The sequence below is a fragment of the Juglans regia genome, chromosome 13 (genome assembly GCF_001411555.2).
Source record: "Juglans regia cultivar Chandler chromosome 13, Walnut 2.0, whole genome shotgun sequence".
NCBI classification, from domain to species: domain Eukaryota; kingdom Viridiplantae; phylum Streptophyta; class Magnoliopsida; order Fagales; family Juglandaceae; genus Juglans; species Juglans regia.
Genome location: NC_049913.1, coordinates 27,942,297 through 27,962,980, shown reverse-complemented (window position 1 = coordinate 27,962,980; position 20,684 = coordinate 27,942,297). Strand labels below are relative to the sequence as shown.

The 20,684-nt window shown below is 34.5% G+C and overlaps 1 protein-coding gene across 1 annotated transcript; it reads right to left on the bottom strand.

Moving 5' to 3' along the window:
* Positions 1-1,529: 1,529 nt before the first annotated feature.
* On the bottom strand, positions 1,530-4,162 carry LOC109003981 (1-aminocyclopropane-1-carboxylate oxidase homolog 4-like). The gene is made up of 3 exons (XM_018982329.2): positions 3,357-4,162; positions 2,834-3,221; positions 1,530-1,898 (listed from the first exon to the last, which is right to left on the bottom strand). Exons 1-3 carry the CDS (start codon positions 3,902-3,904, stop codon positions 1,650-1,652), a joined length of 1,185 nt encoding a protein of 394 aa, XP_018837874.1. The 5' UTR covers positions 3,905-4,162; the 3' UTR covers positions 1,530-1,649.
* Between the last annotated feature and the right edge of the window lie 16,522 nt (positions 4,163-20,684).

The window sequence follows — 20,684 nt, the reverse complement described above, 5'->3', positions numbered from 1 at the left end:
AAGGGCACCATGGACATTGGCTTGTGGTACACTAAAGGTGATGGTCATCTCCAAGCATTTTGTGATGCGGACTGGGCGGTTAGATGATCCACCATAGGCTACGCTATCTTTCTTGGTTCATCTCTCATTACCTGGTCTGCTAAGAAACAATCGGTGGTTGCTAGATCCAGTACAGAAGCCGAGTATAGGGCGTTGGCGATGGTCACGGCTGAAGTGTATTGGGTTCAAATGTTACTCTAGAATTTGCACATTATCCTTCATAATGCTCTTGCAATCTCGTGTGATAATAGTGGCGCCATTGCACTTGCTTCCAACCCTGACTTCCATGCTTGAACAAAACACATCGAAGTTGACTTTCACTTCATCTGTGAGAAAATTGCAAACAAAGACATCTCTCTCCAGTTTCTCTCTTCATCTAATCAATTGGCTGACGTTTTCACTAAGGGTCTGAGTTTCACACATTTCTGTATGCTACGATCCAAGTTAACGGTGATAGACCTCCCCATTAGCTTGTGGGGGGCTGTTAGATAGATAAGTCAAGATTCCAATACCTCCGAGGATCACTCCTTGCAAGTCCAGGATTTATCTCATGCTCCAACAAAACTCCAACACTTATATGATATACAAACTGTAGCATCTATCTCTCCTGATATATAGGAGTCATAAGGCTTTAGATAAGATTTAAATTGTGCATATCTACTTCATCTATAACTATCACATACAATGTAAATATATATAAATAGAACAATACACACGGCTAAAGATAAGTTAGCCCATTGATTCAAATATTTACAAAAGTAACAAATTTCAACAATGATTAATTTGAAATGGAAAGTTTTTTCAAGTGAATGCCAGGTTTACGAACTTTTTTTAAAAGAAATACGCGAGACTTGCATAACCTAGGATTTTAAATATAATTTCTCATTAAAATAATTCTGAAAATTACTAGTGTATTGACACACCATATTTAAAAAAGAAATTATAATTATAAAAAAATTTCACAAAAATAAACAAATAAATTGAAGTGATTTTATATAAAATCAAGCTACACCAATCGAGCCCCAAGTTGTGTCTCGATAAGACCATTTGACTTTTTTTTTTCATTCATTTTTTTATACTCTTAAACATTTTTAAATAATAAAACATTATTCAAAACTACTTTCTTAATCACTGCCTTGTTTGCATTCAAAACTCACATCAACTCATCTTATTTTATTATTACAATTTTTTCAAATTCTCACACAATATAATAAACAATTCAACTTTTTCAAATTCCAAAACAACTTTTTCAAATTCTCATATAAAATATAATAAATAATTTAATTTTTATTCTACTATTCACAACTCATCTCAATCTATCTCAACTCATTTCTAAATCTAAACGACTCCAACCTAAAAACAAATTATATTGAGACCCATCCTATATGACTTTAGCTATTTTACAATTAATTTTATAATATAATATATGCAAATTTACTTTTATAAAATCTATTTAAGATTCTAATATATCATTTTTCATTTACCATCAATAAAACTCCAAAGGACACCACGCGAGAGATGATGCTAATTTTCTGAACATCAAAGATTACAACTATTTGAAATCTGCATTTCGGATTGAAAAATGGTTGTCTTTGTTTTTTACAAACTAATTACAGCTTATAGTAATTTGTCAAAGATTTGCCATCCAGCTCCTTTGTGAAGAACCTCGTCATGAAGTCCGTCAACGTGAACTGCTGGTAAATTGCAGGTTTCTCCGGCGATATCAACTCCGGCAAGGGTCCATACAGGTCCTCTCTAATGCCTGGGTTGAGGAAAACCGCCAATGAAACACGTGCTTCACTGTTAGAGTTGGCCAACACTCGGTGCTCTGCACTTTTGTACTCTTCATTGGATATAATCTGAAACCAAATTAAAATGCAAATAAAAAATTACAGACGAAGACGAGATACTACTTTCCATCCCTTCAGTTTCATAAACCTCACAAGGTTTGTCGTTCCAAATTGGAAGATCCAACTCTAAAGTCCAGAAATCTTTATCCGGAAACGCAACTATTATTGTAACGGTAAGTTTAAACTTTCATTTCGTTTCGTCTCAGCATCTAAATGCTTTTTAAATATAAATATCTTTTACTTTTATTTTTATACTTTTTTATCTAACAATTAAGAATTATTATAATTTTCTCAAACCTTCTTATAAAATAATAATAATAATAATAATAATAATTAAAACTTTCAAATTTCAAAATAAAAATAATATTAACAAATCATATTCAAACAATATTTTAAATTTATAATATTTTTATTCAATTTAAACTTTTCTTTTCCAAAATTCTAAAAAATTCTTAACTCAAATTATTTTGATAAAATTGCCAAATCATTTAATTACTATTCATAAATTTATCATCTCATTTCACTATCTACACAAGATCTAAGCAAAAAATCTTAATTTTGGTAAAATTGATTAGAACACCGAGAATCCATCCAAAATCATTACTAGGTGCAGTTTGTATAGTGAATTAAAATGATATAAGTTGAAATGAAATTTAAAAATTAATTAAAATATTATTTTTAATATTATTATTATTTTAATATTTAAAAAAATTAAATTATTTATTATATTTTGTGTTAAAATTTAAGAAAATTATAATAATAAAATAAAATAAAATATTTCGCGTATCCAAACTAAAATTTGTGAAAAAAATATTCAATTTCATATATTTTTTATTATTATTTAATATTTTTTTATTACTATTCATATAATCCAATACCTAATATCAAATCCTAATCCTAACCTAATATAATAGTGATGGCTCGAATGGGTAAAATTGAATCACCTGAAGTAAATCCCCAATGTTGATAACAAGAGCCCCGGGGATGGGGTTAACATCCACCCATCCTCCACCATACCTGACCTGCAAGCCCCCAATATGATCCTGCTGCACCACCGTCAAAACCCCAGGATCCGTGTGATAAGCAAGCCCAACCGTCAGATCAGGCTGTGGGCAGTAAGGGTAGTAGTGGCCCACCATCACTCTCCCTTCCAAACACGACATGTTTTTCAACCTCCCACTGTCCACTCCCAGCCCTTCACACAGCAGACCCATTAAAAGCTCTCCCAGCCGTTTAATCTCTCGGTCCCACTCCATCACCTCGCTCCTGCATATCTCTGGTACTTCTTCCTCATCCGCCATTTTTGGACCCAATCTTATCTGGATAGTGTCCCTGAGGTATCATTATCGCTTTCTTTTCTCAGAAGATTGCCCATCAAATTTTAGGATTAATATCTGATTGCTTAACTGTAATAAAAAAAAAAAAAAAAAGTAACTTAAAGAGGACTCAGATGCCAAAAGCCTTTACCTCCAACTTGCCGCTTTGGAATGATACAAGTCGACGTTGGACAAGTAGGAAACGCCGGTACCTACATCTCTAGTATAGAACCGCGCCTTTGTCTCCGTCGGTTGCTCGTGGAAACTCCTGATGGCGGCCATCGTACGGTCCAGAACACCCAACGGGACGCCGTGGTTGATGATCTGGAAGAATCCGGAGGTGGAGGCGGCGCGTCTGATTCGGTCGATAATAACGGCGCGGCGGGGACCAGATTCGACCCCGGTGAGGTCGATGGCGGGGACGAGTTCGGTTCCAGGTCGGGTTTCAGAGCTGGGTTTGAGGTCGGAGAGGGTCTCAGGTGGGTGAACGAAGAAGCGGGGGATAGTGGTTATGCCAGAGTCGACTAGACCTTTGACTCCGAGCTTGGAATCGTCGAATCGCTTCACCTCTTTGGCTCTGTCGTAGTTTTGGGCAGTACAGATGACGGCTGTCCTCCTGGGTTCTGGGCTCCGACCAGATATCATAGGGTTGCGTCGACTCCCGATATGGGACAGGACGGCTACCGGGGAAGTGGCCATGATTGATTGCTATTCGCTAATTTTTGATTGCTAATTTCCACCAACTCTGTGCTTCTTTTCTTATTCCTCAATTTTCTGCTTGACTTTATGAGTTTAAACAGTCGTGCAAGTTGGAAAGACGTCTACAGCCGGACAAGTATTCAACCTTCCTGTTTTGTTTTGTTTTCGGTGGACCAAGAGACGATAAAGACTTCTGTTCAGAATAGAAACAGCGAAGGAAGATAAGCCTTGAAGTTAACGTGGAGAGAAAAATAAAAGAGTTTTGCTATACAATCTTTACAATATTTTATACTCTATATTTTTTTTAATTTTTAAATTTTTTTTAAATTTTTTTTTGAATTTATTTTTTTTAAATTATTTTAAATTATTTTATTCATTATTTATATAATAAATATTTGATAAAAAAATAATAATAAAAATTAAAAAAATTATGAAATATAAAGTGTTAAGAAGTTGTGAAGATTTTTTAAAAATAAAATAAGCAAAACACTTAAAAGACGTAGAGGGGCTGGACACATGAAATGAAAGAAACCAGAAAGTGGAGTTATAGCCTACGAATCGGAAAGGAATACAAAAGTGAAAGGGTTTCTAAGAGAATTCACGTGGGAAAATCTCAAAAATTCCTTTCCATCTGAATCCTTAAATTAGGAATTTGATTTAACATTGCCACAATGGTTCCTCATATTTTGAGAACCACTGTGTGCATCTCCAATCGACCCATCTACTTTCTTTCCTGTTGTTGGCCCTACGTGAAAATCTCTCTCGAGTCTTGATTGCCCTTGTTTGTATCGGCCATCTCTTGCATTGTTTGCCACCATCGACGGCAGAGTTCATTATCTTTGTTTTCATTATCTTTCTTTATGGAATCTCTATACTGCTTTAATTGATTTCATTATCTTTGTTTTCATTCATAGCAACCATTCAAGCTAATATTACCTAGTTTGGACTAAATGAGCTATTGTTGGTTTGAATTCTTTGTTGGTTTCAATTCATTCATAGACTGTTTGGCAGCCATTCTAGGTGATATGCTGGTTTGCATTCTAGACTGTTTATGCTTAAAGATGTTTATGAATTCTCTCTACTGCTTTGTAATTGATTTCATTATATTTGTTTTCATTATCTTTCTTTATGGATTCTCTCTGCTGCTTTAATTGATTTCACTAAATTTGTTTTCATTCATGACGACCATTCGAGCTGATATTACCTAGTTTGGACTAAATGAGCTAATGTTGGTTTGAATTCTTTGTTGATTTCAATTCATTCATACTCTGTTTGGCAGCCATTCAAGGTGATATGTTGGTTTGCATTCTAGATTGTTTCAGCTTAAAGATGTTTATGGATTTGCTCTACTGCTTTATAATTGATTTCATTATCTTTGTTTTCATTATCTTTTTTTATGTATTCTCTCTATTGCTTTAATTGATTTCATTATCTTTGTTTTCATTAACGGCAACCATTCGAGCTGATATTACCTAGTTTGGACTAAATGAGCTGCTATTGGTTTGAATTCTTTGTTGGTTTTAATTCATTCATAGACTGCTTGGCAACCATTCGAGGTGATATGTTGGTTTGCATTCTAGATTGTTTCAACTTAAAGATGTTTATGGATTCTTTGTATTGCTTTATAATTGATTTCATTATCTTTGTTTTCATTATCTTTCAGTATGAATTCTCTCTACTACTTTATAATTGACTTCACTACTGTTTCAAGCTGATAAGAAAACTAATTCATTTCATTATCTTTGTTTCCTAGGTTGTAGACAACAACTGAACAATATACTAAGAAGATAATGAAAAATCTTCCATTCAATTTCCCTCACACACCTTGATCGACCTAGACTAATTATACTAATGTTGTATGAGATGTTTATAGCAATGATTATCCACCATTTGTTGACTCTTTTATTTCTTGATATGTGAATGATGCTGCATAAAGATTGGTGCATTGATCATCTCCTTATAGCGATCAAAATTTTCTCCAAGACTCTTTTACTTTGTTGTTTTCTTTCTCAATAAGTATGCAGACACCTTCAACCAAGTTACCTCATTCTTTTTTACATATATTGCTTCTCTCCTTGGTGTTTAGTTCTACCTTTGTCCTTTGCACCTTTTGGTATTAATTTAGGCCTATTCTTTGGGGCCGCATGTCTAGTGTAAGGTTGTGATGGTGGTTCTAATTACTCCATGGAAGGAGGTTGATTCACAAGTGTTTAATGGGACTCAATCGATATGGTAGGGTAATCTGAACTAGGATGACCACCAAGTATTCTATGATGGTTTTCACAAAAGGCAACCTGGGTTTAAGGTTTTGCAGTCATTTGAGGTTAGGCTCCTATCTTATGCATGCTGCAAATAAAAAAACCATTTTGAGCCCCATGGAACACATATTCGTTATGGAAGTAGATGGGAATGCTCTTATTCATTTAGCATCGATTCAGTTTCTTTACTATCACTATCTGTTTCTTAAGTGACTAGGATTTATTCATGTGATGTTCATTTATTCGACACATAGCCATTTAGCATTACTTTCTTACTTTCTCATTTCTATTTTGATCATAACTTTCTTACTTTCTCATTTATGTTTTTATGTTGTTATTTATTTTGCATGTTGCTTAGTATTGGATTAGAACATTCTGTTTTAATCCATATATTGCTTATCTCATTTTTGTTTTCACAAGCCTTGTGATATTTGCATGTTGATTTCCTGTTGTTTGGATTTTGGAAATTAAAGAAGCTGATTTCCTGCTCTGACATACATGTGACAGTTCTATTTGTTCCTTTACAACATTCTGTTTTAATCCATATATTGCTCACTCATTTATGTTTTGATGGCCTTATTCATTTTCATACTGCTTAGTATTGTTTGGATTTTGTAAATTATATTTCTTTGTGTTATGTTGTGATTTAGTAATGTCGCTCAGTTTTCTTTGTTGGATTAGAGTATTCTTGTCGTTGGATTTTCCTTCTATAACCCCCTCGGCTATGATGATGACAAAGCCTCATGGGGACACAGGAAATTTGGCACATACCTTCATGTCATGGTAACTCGGACAACCAATAAGTAGTGGCAATCAGTTGCTACAGCCATTCAAGAGTGCCAAATTTCCTATATGTTACCATTCAGTTTCTGAGCTGACTAACAAAATTATGTCTCTATTGTTCTTAAGTGTTTAACATGTCTACCAACTGTTGTGCGTCTATAATTTCTTAGAGATGGATTCATGAGACCATGGACATATGTACTTTACCAACCTCTTCAGTCAGGACCCTCAAATCAATCACACTTACGATGGTCAAAGTGAATAATCTCCTGTGACTTTTGATGACTCTCCACTCTCACCCCAAGTAGAACCTCTTTTCGTAAGAAAATCAGTCACGGATGCAAACTTCATTTCTAAAAAAGACAAGTTACTTGTCTTAGCATGGCTGAATACTAGCGTTGATGCCATTCAGGGAACGAAAAAAAAAACACGCCCAAGTCAAATGGTTAAATCAAAGTGACATGACAGAGCATGAAAAGGTATAACCATCCACTTTTATATGCTTTTTTTTTATAAATTATGATTTATTTATCTGTTTGGTCATTAATTTTGCCCTTTTATTCTTTAATTACAAGTTTGACAAAGTGAAGATCATGTACCTATCATCAGAGAAAACCTCCTTTCAATTCAAGTGTTGTTGGTACCTGTTGAAATATCAACCCAAATGGATTCAGCGTTGCACAAAGGAAGGTCCAAAGCGAAGGTCGACATTGTCCCTTACCTCAACTGCTGCTATAAATTCAATTTGTGATATCGAGACCAAGAATGTTCTGGACAATGATGTCATTGAATTAGAGATGCCAATGGGAAGGAAATATGAGAAAGTAAAATGTAAGGCCCATGGCAGGCCAGTAGAGGAGATTGTTGAGCTGAGCAAGGTGAAGTATACTCTTTAGAAGGAGTCACACGCTCAGGAGAAAGAGTTTTTTCAACTCAAGGCCTAGAAGATGCAATATGATTGAGAAAGAGAAGGAAATAAAATTTGACAAGAGGACGAGAGATTGAGGTTGGAGGTCGAGAAACTGGAATTCACCCGGAGGGAAGCGGATGAGAGAGCAAAGAGACAACAGATGGATAGAGATGAGAGAATCATGCTGATCGATGTGACTACCTTGTCTGGACTACAACGGATATATTTCCAGCAACTTCAAAGGAAAATCGAGACGCAATACTGAACAAAACTGACCTTTTTTTTTTTATGTAATTTGTTTGTTATTGAGGTAACGTGCAATTTTTATAATTTTGACAACATTAATCAGTGAGTTTGAGATTGAGGTTGGTCATTATTGTTAAACACTTGGATGTATGTACGTTATACTTTGTACCTTTGGTGGTATTTATTCTAGACGCTTAAAGATGTTGACAATGATTTTGTGCATGGATAAAATCTATTGATAAGTTCAGCATTAAAACTGCTTAAACTATTACAGATAATGAATATATTACAACAATAATTTGCATGTTCTTGAAGAAAACATGTTTAAGGGGCTGGAAATTGTAGAAGCAGGAATATATAGTGACTTCTAATCAAAAGATAAAATATAATTGATTGCTACTAGTTTATTTTTGGGAATGAAATTGCCATTGATGTTCAATTAGATTTGCTTGGAGTTGATGATGTGCCGAGTTGTCTCTAATTTCATGATGACATTGAATGAAGTCCATAAGTTCAGTTGTAGGATTACTTGAGATTTTTGGAATATCATCATCAACTTGATCATACTCGATGTTCGGACCTTAATTATCATAACGCTTGTCTTCAATGATCATGTTATGTAAAATAATACATGCTTTTATTATATTTTTTAGCTCCTTCATCTTGAACATTCGGAAGGTCCATGAACGATTGCAAATCTTTGTTGAAGGACCCCAAATGCATGCTCTATATCCTTTCTTTATGATTCTTGTGTTGCTCCAAAAATTTTCTTCTTATTCACATGTGGAGATAGAATCATCTTAACAAATGTTGACCACTTTGGATAAATACAATCGGCAAGGTAGTATCTCATAGTGTAGTCATTGTCATTGATTGAGTAATTTACTTGAGGAGTACGCCCTTCGGCAAATTTTGTGAAAATAAAAGATATCTCTAACACATTGATATTGTTATGCGAATCGGGCATATCAAAAAATGCATGCCATATCCAAAGATCATATGAAGCAACCGCTTCTAAAATAATAGTTGGTTCATGATTGTGGCCTGAGTATATACCTTTCCAGGCAGCAGGACAATTTTTCACTTCCAATGTATGTAATCATTGCTTCCCAGCATCCCTGCAAATCCACGTTGTTCAGCAATCGCGAATAATCGAGCAATATCATTGGCATTTGGAGACTACAAATATTCGTTAGAAAAAACATTTATGATTGTCGTTACAAATTTTTTTAGGCTCTCCATTGCGGTGCTTCTCCAATCCATATGTATTCATTCATAAAATCACCAGTTACTCCATACGTAAGCATCCTAAGTGCAGCGATTATTTTTGCATATAAGATAAACCAAGTCTTCCAGTATTATCTCTTCTTTGGATGAAGTATAGCTCGTAAGCCTCTACCTCATGTTGAATATGAAGAAATAGTGGATGACTCATATGAAATCTCCTTTAAAAAAGATTCGAGGGATATACTGGTGCTTCTGCAAAATAGTTGTGAAATAGCTGTTTGTGCCCTTGGATATGATCATGCCGAATATACTTATGACGTTGGCGATTGCCACGATGCCTCGATGTTGATCCGTCATCGTCATTAAGAACAATATCCAACTCATTTTTAAAGGGTAAGTTAAGCAACAATTTGCGAAAGAATTAACAAGCCATTTAATGAAGGGAGTGGAAGATGAGGCCAGAATGACAAATTTCACTTTAAGATAAAATCAAACTTAGGTTCCTGAGAATGTGATTGAAACCAAAAGCCCTATTTATACAGAAAAAAAAAAAAAAAAAAGTTACCATTACATTCCCTATGACCATTAGGAAAAACTCAAAAATATTACCGTTGGAGGGTAGACAAAAAATGTTATCATTATCGTGCGGAGAAGATGTATTACTGTTGGAGAAAGGAAAAAATTATTACCGTTATATAAAAGGGCAAAAAATGTTATCGTTAGAAAAATGTAAATCAAATATTAACGTTATATATGAGGACAAAACCATATTAAAAAATACCATCGCATTGGAAAATGCACATATTAAAAAAATTATTATTTGTAATATCGTGATAGTTTGAAAACTATTATTGTAATCGAGAAAAAAAATTGTATAAGTGTTTACGAAATTAGTAGAATGTGATATTTGAAATCAAGAGGAAAAAGACAAAAAAGTTAGTAGTTAAGAATGGAAATGGAATTGAGAGAAAAAACTAATAAAGTAAGAGTATAAAAGTATTATTTTAATATGATAGAGAAATGATAGGGAATGCGATGCATGTGATTTTTGAAAGATGAGTAAAATATAGGAGAAAATTATAAGAAATGTGATTTCTTGTCAAATTTTAGGGTATATTATTGAGAACCGGATGAGAATGCCCTAAGGTTTATAAATCAAGGCTTCAAAATTCAGAATTGGGTTTGAAATTGAATAGGGACCGATTCAATGAATTGAGTGACTCAATAAATTGAATCGATTATTGTAATGTTGACAATAAAATATTAAAAACCATATATAATGCAATTCAAATATTTAATATTGTGCCGTCCCAAGATTTTCGCTTGGGATTGGATAGACATCTGAAGCGTCAGGACATACAACACAAGGTTACATATCCCTGTTCATGACAAATAAAGATGCAATGCACCTAGCATGCATATAACATTATGTAATATTCACAGTGGATAATTTTTTTTTTCTTAAGCAATACTATGCACCAAACTAAATATATCCTAAATACTTGAAACATAATCCATACATATTGAAATGTTAAACATCCATGATTATAGCATGAGTCCAAAAGGTCTGTAATCATAAAAGTACTGGAGACCGAGCTCCTTAAGTACAAGTAGGAACTAAAACAATTAATAGGCTAACCCATTGAGTAGCTCGTGCAACTCAGTCAAAGATGCCTTAATATAACGATAAATTGAAGCGTTAGGCACATCAATACTAGGTTAACCCAATGAGTAGCTCGTGAAACTCAGCTCGGCACATCATCAGCTTCGTGTCGTGCCGTTGTTGTCTAATTGACTTTCTCCAGTTGGTCAACCTATGGTGCGCCTCCTGATCCTAATATATGCTTTACCATTCCGGGGGTAATTGTGATGCCCCTAGATTCCGCTTGAGATCAGACAAACATCTGAAACGTCGGGACATACAACACAAGCCACAAGGTTACCTGCCCCTATTCATAGCAGATAAAGATGCAATGTTCCTAACATGCATCTAGCAATATGTAATATTATTAGTGGATAATTTTTTTTTTTAGCAATATTATGCACCAAGCTAAAAATATCCCAAATACTTAAAACATGATCTGTACATACTGAAAGGATCAACATCCATGATTACGGTAAGGGTCTCAAAAGACCGTAATCTCAAAAGCATGGGAGGCCGAGCTCCATAATTACAAGTAGAAGCTAAAGTATCTGCTATGCTAATCCATCAAATAGTTTGGACAACTCAGTCAAGGATGCCATATTACTATCTATAAGTCAAAACATCGAAACGATGAGCTCCGCATCGTGCCATGGCTTTTTAATCAACTTTCTCCAGATCATCTTCTAAAGCACTTCCTGATCCTGGCACACGAGCTATCATTCCAAGAGAAATGGTAGTTGAGACTACTATGGTGAGATTTGATTACAAATATCAGCAAGTTAATTGATAACTTAACATATAGTTTACAAATGCAGGTATGACAGTAAATGCATGAATGCCTAATCATAATCATAAATAAGCATGATTTGACTAGACATATAACAGGGCATGAATTGACATGACTTAAACAGAACTGACTAACGTGAACTTAAACATGACATAAAGTTGAACGTGAAATGAATATGAATTGAACTTGAACTGAACGTTAAATAACATGAGTATGAACGTGAAATACATGAACTCATAATGTTGTTCAATAAATAAGCGTGATTAATAAAAGTGAAATGTGGGTGCTACACGGGTCCCCTTGGGCCGTGTGTCCCTACTGATTACTGCATCATAACACAGGTATCTGCACCAGCTGTGAATGCATTAAGATACGTGTCAATTCATAGGTATCTGCGCTTGTTGTAGACACACGTATTGTACGTGCCAGTTCATAGGTATCTGAACTTGCTGTGGACACATGTACTATACGTATCCCATGTCAGGTATTTGCACAAGCACAAATACGTATAAAATGAAATTGAAATTTATGGGACACCATCGGCGTTAGTGCCCTTCTTCGCTTCGGTGACTAGTGAATTAGGTCCCATTCAAAACTCGTTGACCTTACTTTTTCAACCCAGGAATTTCACACTAGTTTAGACACTCCAACGTGAACAAGAGAGTTCCATTACGATATTACCTCATCCTAGTATTTAGAGTCATGATAAATGTAAACAAACTTCACTGGCATTGAAATACTGGTTTTGAGATACACAAACCGTAGTTAAGACATAACGTGACATGGCACGAAAATAACAAATGACCTAACGTAACGAAATGTGACGTACGTGAGATGCATGACTTTTTGTAACATGAAGTAGACAAACAATGTGTAACAGATAACATTACGTGACATGACACAACGTGTAGCATATAACATTATATGACATGGCATAACGTATAACAGATAACATTATTTGATAAAATATATTATGTAATAGATAAATATTTTTGACCAAATAAATAGTGTAACGGATACATATGTCATGACAAAATATAACATGCATAATATACATACATGATGTAACATGTCGTAGTATGCGATATAGGATAACATAAGTACATAAACAACAATTCCCTTATCCATTACACATACATAGTAATCTGACTGTAAGTTAGAAGCTAATTTACAGTGATCTTCACATTTTACGAGACAAAACACAAAATACGAGAAACAGTAAGTAGAAGTTCTAAATGTTAAAAACTTAATCACTAACAATTAGAAATATGAGAAATGCTAACTTAGAGTAAAATTACTATTTTACCCTCTATATCTGGGAAAATGACAATTTCACTCCTAACTTGAGGATTTCATATCCTAGCTCTAAAAATGAAAAAAAATTCACATTTATCATATAAATTTTGTCATAACCTCAAATATAAATTTAAAAAAAATTGAAAACCAAACACAACTATGAAAAACATACTTTGGCTGAAACTTCCAGAGGCCATTTCTCTTAGATTCTTGCTGCAAGTTTATCCCACTCCAAAACTCATGATCAAACCGAAGTGTTGCACCAAAGATCTTCATATTCTAAGTTTAAAAATATGCTTAAAACATCAAACAAGATTATACATCACATAATCACAAAACTCTTTAGTAAAAAGATCCAAACTTTTTAACTAAAATACAACTCTTGAATCAAGGTTTGACCTATTGCAAAGCATTTCCAAAAATTCAAATATTTCTTCTAACATGGTCATAACACATGCCTAAGAATTAACAAGTTTTGAATCAACACATAAAAGTCACAAAAAGTACAAAATAGCACATGAAGCACTCAACTCCTACCCTTGGCCAAAAACATCATTTATTTCCTAACTAGCTTTGATCAAACACTTAATCCAAGGCATTCTATGGTGTGATCTTCAAAACAACATATCATATGGTTTAAAAATGTATCCTAAATTCTATCCAAGAATTAAACTTAAAATCACATGACTAAAAATAATTCAAAACATGGATCTAACTAAAAACATCAAACTTTTGACCCAATCGAACATTCACTTGCATAAAAATCATATATTTACAAATAAACACTTAAAATCTTCATACTAATATCATAACATGTATATAAAAGGATTATGATCATCAAATAAAAATATCAAAACCATTGGAGTAAGATTAAACCACAAAAGACTCAAACTTGCTTAAAATAGAAACTAATTTTCCTCTTCCACTTTCTAAATTTCTAGATCTGAGAAAATATTCCACCAAACGCTTTAATCGAGCAACTAATCTCCAAAAAATATTCATATAAACATGTTTAAAACACTCCATAAAATTCTTGGACCAAGATTTCTGCATTAGCTTGATCAAAAACTCCAAAATACAATACATTATCTAGATTATCGCCCAGATTGAAATTTCCATGAGAGCTTCCAAGGGTTTTTTGCCAGGAATGTGAGTCAAAAGTGGTGAAGTGAGGGAAGTGGTAACCTGCACACCTCAAATACTTCTAAAAATGGAGGTATGACCTTGTTTGACATCTTGAGGTATGGTGGTTATGTCACAAAGAGGCAAGAATAATGGAGGGGAGAGGGCTGCTACTGCTACAGTGTAGAAGGGGAGTGATGAGGTGGATTTCCCTCTCATATCATGGGACTATTTGGGCTTGTCATGGGCAGAGGTTGGTCTACCATGGGTGGAGGAAAACTTTTTGAAGAAGCTTTGCCAAGGTGGCTAAAATTTGTGGGCCTTAAACAAGCTGGCTTCATTTGGGTTTAAAGAGGGTTTGGTTAGGGTTTGAGATGCTATCAAGTCAAAATCTAATTTTTATTTGGCCCAATCAAATTTTCAAGGTTTAAAAGGTTGGAAAATGATGTCAACATGAAATTGAGGAATTAATAGCATGTGAAACTGATTTAATCAAGTGATTAAACACAATACTAGAAATTAGATCAAGTAATGTTTGGAGGCCAACTTTAGGTTTTGGGGAAACCATTTAGAGTTTTGGTTTCAACCAAGTTTTTGGGGTTTCAATTGGATTCCAACCATTTAAGGTTTCACTAGAATTGAAACCCTATTAGGTTTGGCACAGTTTGGATGGTTGGATGAAATAGAATTTTGCTTAAGTGGCATGATCTCATACCTTGATTTCCTTAATAATCCATCTCATAGTTTCTCTTGGTGTTAAGTGTCCAATACTATTCATCAAGTGTTGTTAAGATCTTACCATTCTACCAATTATATGTTAATTAGTAATCTTATTATAGCCCTAAAAAACTGCTGCAAACCAATCATGGTAGGAAGTAAGGAAGAAAATATTTTTATTTCTTTTGGCCATGCTACAATAACTATAAAATTTGACCCACAACACTAACTTATTGTAGCAAAAAGCCATCCCCTTTTACATTTGCATAATCCAATACAACACATTTTAAGATTGTATTAGCCAAACACCAAATTGCATTTGCATTTGCATAGTCCAATAAGAGTGTTCTAAGTGTCCAAATAAAACTTATCTAACCTAATTTGGACATTCCATATTGTCATTCTGAAAACACTTCACTTGGTGCTTCTATTGAGGTTACACTTCCTAAAAGTGAAAAATAGACTTTGCATTGAAAAATCTTAAACATACACACTAAACTAATTATGCAATTCGTTTATCAAAATTCAATCTTGAAGTGCCTCAAAATAAATAGAACGCGTTTTTGTACATGCATTTTGTCTGAAAACTAAAAATGGGAGGGATGATTACACCATAAAATCTTAAATAATCAACTAAGTCCAATGGTGTAGACCATATCACATTCTGACACTTCTAACTATTTTAAATAAATAGAATCGCGCTTCTGGTACTATAGTGAGTGGTAACACTATGCTGACAAACAGACCTACGCGATTGGTCGATTCATGAAAATTTTCGAAGTTTCCACGAGATTCCTAAAACTTATAGAAATTTTACTATTGAATTCTAGCTGACTGTTACAAATGTCATCTACAAAAGAGTATAAAATTTATATTTATTGACTAGTTTCAATAAAAATATGATATGAATCTAAATAAAAAAATGCACAACCACAAATTTAATAAAAAATACTCATTCATCTCTTAATTGTTTTGTTTAACTAATGAAAATAAAGAAATACATGTTTTATAGAATAAGACGATAAGAATGTTAATATATGTTTAGTTCTATCATATTTTTGTATAATAAATCAAAACAAAAACATAGCTGTTAAACAATATAAAAACAAATACATTTTAGCTCGATCGGTTGAAATCAGTCTAAAATTGATTAGAATTGGTTTGAATTGATCGATTGAAGCGGTTCAGTGAATGATTAAAAACGTTCAAAATTGGTTCAGTTTCTGACTAGGCCAAGATTCAACTTGAATCGGCTTGAATCAAACTGGTTTTTTTTAGCCTTGCTATAAATAGATCACCACATGCACAAGGGCACACGGGGGTTGATACTGAATGGAAATGAAGAGAGAAAAGAAAATAAATACTTAGCGCCATAGGGAGTGTACAAGTAGAAGAGAAGAAAAAACTAGAGCTCTACATCTAGTTTTAGAGCTATGTATACGTTCTGAAAGCACTATAATTTTTATTTTTCTATAGTTTTTAAGGGTTATGCTATAAACACTTCTGGAGTGTGGAGTCCCTGCATACTCTCTTTGAAAAAAAAGTGGGGGCCACCAATAAAACAATAATTTTTTCATGTAAATTCCAGATTTATCCACTTTTTCAAAGGGAGTACGTGAGGAGTGCACACTTCAAGACTGCAAATATCATTTCTCTTTTTTAAATATTGCTTTGATGTTTATTGTGACAAAACATACATTTAACTTTTCGAAAAGGATGCACAAGCCGAAATGCATGTGACATGTACTTGGAGTAAACTTGTTTTCTTTTCATGTACGACCCGAATATGCATGCTATGGACAATGACGTATTCAAGTCACGAAGCACATAGTCATTGATCACATGTCAAAGTACACCGCCTTTATGGCTTGAGAATATTAGAACATACGTTAATCTTATCACAAAGCAAGGAATAAGAGCTCAAACAACCATATAACAACTCGGTTTATGGCATGTTATATCTAAGGAAATAAATAGTTTAAAAATCCAGTAATCAACAAGCATGGCTGAGCATTACAAGCAACGATTTCGAATCGTTAAAGGCATTTGTTCAATTGCAAGAATATACTTAGCCGATTACAAAACATGTGACAGACAACCAATTCATAATCCAATTTAATCAATGACATGCAAAGTTCACTTGCTATATACAACCATTATCCCAAGGGAAGTTAAAAGCTAACTTTTTTTTTACAAAAGAGCCAGAGGCCACATGTCTAATAGTGACCCCGTCCCAATTTTACTAATAACCCTCACTTATGGCGAATGAATACCATGGTAACAAAACCGACACTAGGGATTTACAGATAAAGCACTAAAACCATCCCTTGTATCCAACCAAAACAAAACAAACCAAACCAACACAACTACTAAACAAGCCTATAAAAGACCATCTAAACAAGGCTATAAGAATAAAACCAAATACCCTAGACAGGCCTATAAAAGAGAAAACAATAAAGCTAAATAATCCTAGAAAAACCAACATGAAAACAAAACCAATACAAAAACCCATAACTTGTAACACCAGATCAATTCGGAGAGTGGGACATAACCTGTAATACGTAAAACTACATCTAACCGAAAAAGAATCTTCTCATAGTTCCACGGTCCCTCACCACTTAAAACCCTGCACTCTACCTCTTGCACCTAATTGATGGAAGACCCCATTTTTCTACTCTGATCAAACCCCACAGTAGATGAGGGAGCTCACTCATGGTTTTCCATTCCACATCACCTTCCCTTGCGCCTCTTCTAGCTAACCAATCCTCAATGGCATTTCCTTCCTTGTGAATGTGCAAAAACTTAGGAACCATAGTTGAAAGCAAATCTTGAAGTTCCTCCCAAAATTCCTCCAAATACCAGATACCACATCTATTATTCTACAAGCATGACACTATCACCCTTGAGTCCATTTCAATATCTATTGCTACTAGATTCAACCTTTTACATTGTTTAACTCCCTCCAACAACACTCACAATTCCGCATAAGTACTATTTCCATAACCGAGATTCATTGACAACGCCAACAACAAAGCTCCCTGCATATCCCGAATTACTCCTCCAGCCTCTGAAGCTCCTGGGTTCCCTAGACTACTTCCATTCGTATTCAACTTCACACGTCCCTGTGAGGGCTTAGACCATGATATAAGTTTGATTGGTTGTTGTTGAATTGAAATTGGAGTAATATTTAGACTACAAAGAGTGTAAGAGTCGGTTTGAGTAAGCTTCTTTGGCTTGAAAAATCCTTGATAGATCACCCCTATCCATTGTTTGATAGATTGCCACACCACCTGGACTGATTCAGCCTTACCTTCCATACGGGCAGAACATCTTCTAGCCCATAACCTCCATGAAATAATAGTATGGAGTAAACTCAAGATGACACCTATTTGAGAGGCATTTGAAGCTCTCCGAAACCAACTAAGACAAGTTTCATGCCATGTTCTTCCAAATGGCAGACCAAGAATAGATCCATATTTTTTCCAAACCTCGGCTGCAACCTCCCCCTTAAATAAAACGTGATTTAGATCTTCATATTTTCATTGACTACAACAGTTATATTTCGAGACCAAAGGAATTCCAATCTGCTTAATTCTATCATCCACTACTAATGCACCATGCCATGCCTTCCACATTAAAACATGAAATTGTTTAGGGAGCATATTATTCCAAATCCATTTATGCCCCTTAACAATCTGGCCTCTTACCTGAATACATTCCCAGGCTGATTTGGTGGTAAAATTACCACTTTCAATTTTAGTCCAAATTAGCATATCCTCTCCCTCTTTACAATTAGCAAGGACGTTGAGTACCCTCTCTGCATTTTCAGTCCCCACCAGCCTCTCTAATAGAGCCATATCCCATTCACTAGCCGGTTGACAATCTATAATTTTCAATAGAGGTTGCTTGCTCATAAGAAAATTTTCAGCAAAAGGCCCCTGATCCAGCCACTTATCATACCAGAAAAGTACATTTCCTTCTTTGAGTTTCCATTTAGAATTATTCAAGACATTAGGGATACTCTTAAAAATCATACACCAAAACCTTGTGCCCTTTTGAGAACCAAGAAGCATCAAAGGTTTATTCCCAACATATGTCGTACGAAAGAAGTTTGCCCAAAGGGTGTTTTCATGCATCAGTTTCCAGGCAAATTTTAAATGAAGAGCATTTTGCATCTCATCCAAATATCTAATACCCAAACCTCCTTCTGCTATTGGCCTACATATTTGTCTCCAAGAAACCCATTTTTTCTTTTCCCTTCTGTCACTTTTTCCCCCAAAAAATGAGCTCATTAAACAATTTAAAGAAGAGATGATCTGTTTAGGAACTTGCAAAATTGCCAGTAGGTGTAAAGTCATGCTAGCAAGGACATGTCTCGATAAAATCACTCTTTCCCCCATCGATAACAGTCTTATTTTCCATCTGCTTATTTTTTTTCTGAACCTTACTCACCAACTCCTGCAAATCCCCAATTTTAAGTTTTCCAAAAACAATTGGAACTCCCAGGTATTTAAAAGGGAATTTACTTTCCAAAAAACCCATCAATCTTTTGAGATTTCTTCTTCTAGCTATAGGAATTTTTTTAGAGAAAAACATAGTAGTTTTCTCTTTATTTATCAATTGACTAGACCACTTCTCATATGTAGCCAAGATTTTTAGAATGCACCGAATTGATATACGGCCTCCATTAGTGAAGTTGACCACATCGTCCACATACATTAGATGAGAGGCCAAAGTAGTACCTCGAGCTTGTGTGAATTGGCTAAAAATTTTCTCCTCCACACTTTGTTTTATTAGACGAGATAAAATTTCCTATAAAATAATAAACAAATAAGGGGACAATGGATCCCCTTGTCTCAATCCTCGGCCACCCTTGAAAAAACCTTTCATCGTACCATTCATCAGTATAGAATACCAAGATGTTGCGATACACTCTCTAATCATGCCACCAGCTATAGTAGAAAACCCAAAGGATTAGAGCAACTTCAGAAGGAACTCCCAATCAACACGGTCGTATGCTTTGGCCATGTCAAGCTTCAACACCACATTCCCCCCATGCATTTTCTTATTAATAGAATGAACCATTTCCTGAATCAAACTGATATTTTCAAATATACTTCTTCTAGGAATAAACGCAACTTGTTCAAAAGAAATCATTTTTGGAAGTAGAGTTGCCAAACGGTTCACAATCACCTTTGTACAAATTTTATAAAATACCAAACAAAGACTTATAGGCCTAAATTTATCAAACCCCGTTGGAGTATCCATTTTCAGAATTAATACCACAAAAGAAGAAGTATAAAATCTCGGCCATTTACCTGCTCTAAAAAATTATTCCACTGCTGCCATGATATCCATCTTAATGATTTCCCAAACACTTTTAAAAAAACCCAATCCAAAACATTTGGACCCAGAGCACTATTAGAAGGTATTGAATCCAAAGCATTTTTCACTTCATTAATCAAAGGAATTGCACTAATTGCCTCACTCTCCTCCAATGTTATAACGGGCGATATAAGCTGAGATAAATTCGGCAAACTTTCCTGATTCTCCTTTTGCAGAAAATTTGAGAAATAATTTACTACTCTTTAATGAATTTCCTCAGGTGACATCAAATACGTGCCATCTTGGAGCCTCATTTCCGTGACTCTCTTTTTTCTTTTGTAAGATAAATAAGCATGAAAGAAATGTGAATTTTGATCTCCTTTCCCACGCCATTTAACTTTCATCATTTAAGCCAATCTGGTCTCTTCCAGATGTCTCCAATTAGCTAATTTCATATGTTTCAA

Bases quoted from the DNA above. Each gene is read 5' to 3' on its own strand.
- LOC109003981 (XM_018982329.2), bottom strand. From the start codon at position 3,904: ATGGCCACTTCCCCGGTAGCCGTCCTGTCCCATATCGGGAGTCGACGC. The intron at 3,222-3,356 runs GTAAAGGCTTTT...ATGATACCTCAG, and splicing joins TCCAAAGCGGCAAGTTGGAG to GGACACTATCCAGATAAGAT. The intron at 1,899-2,833 runs GTGATTCAATTT...ATTTGGTTTCAG, and splicing joins ACATTGGGGATTTACTTCAG to ATTATATCCAATGAAGAGTA.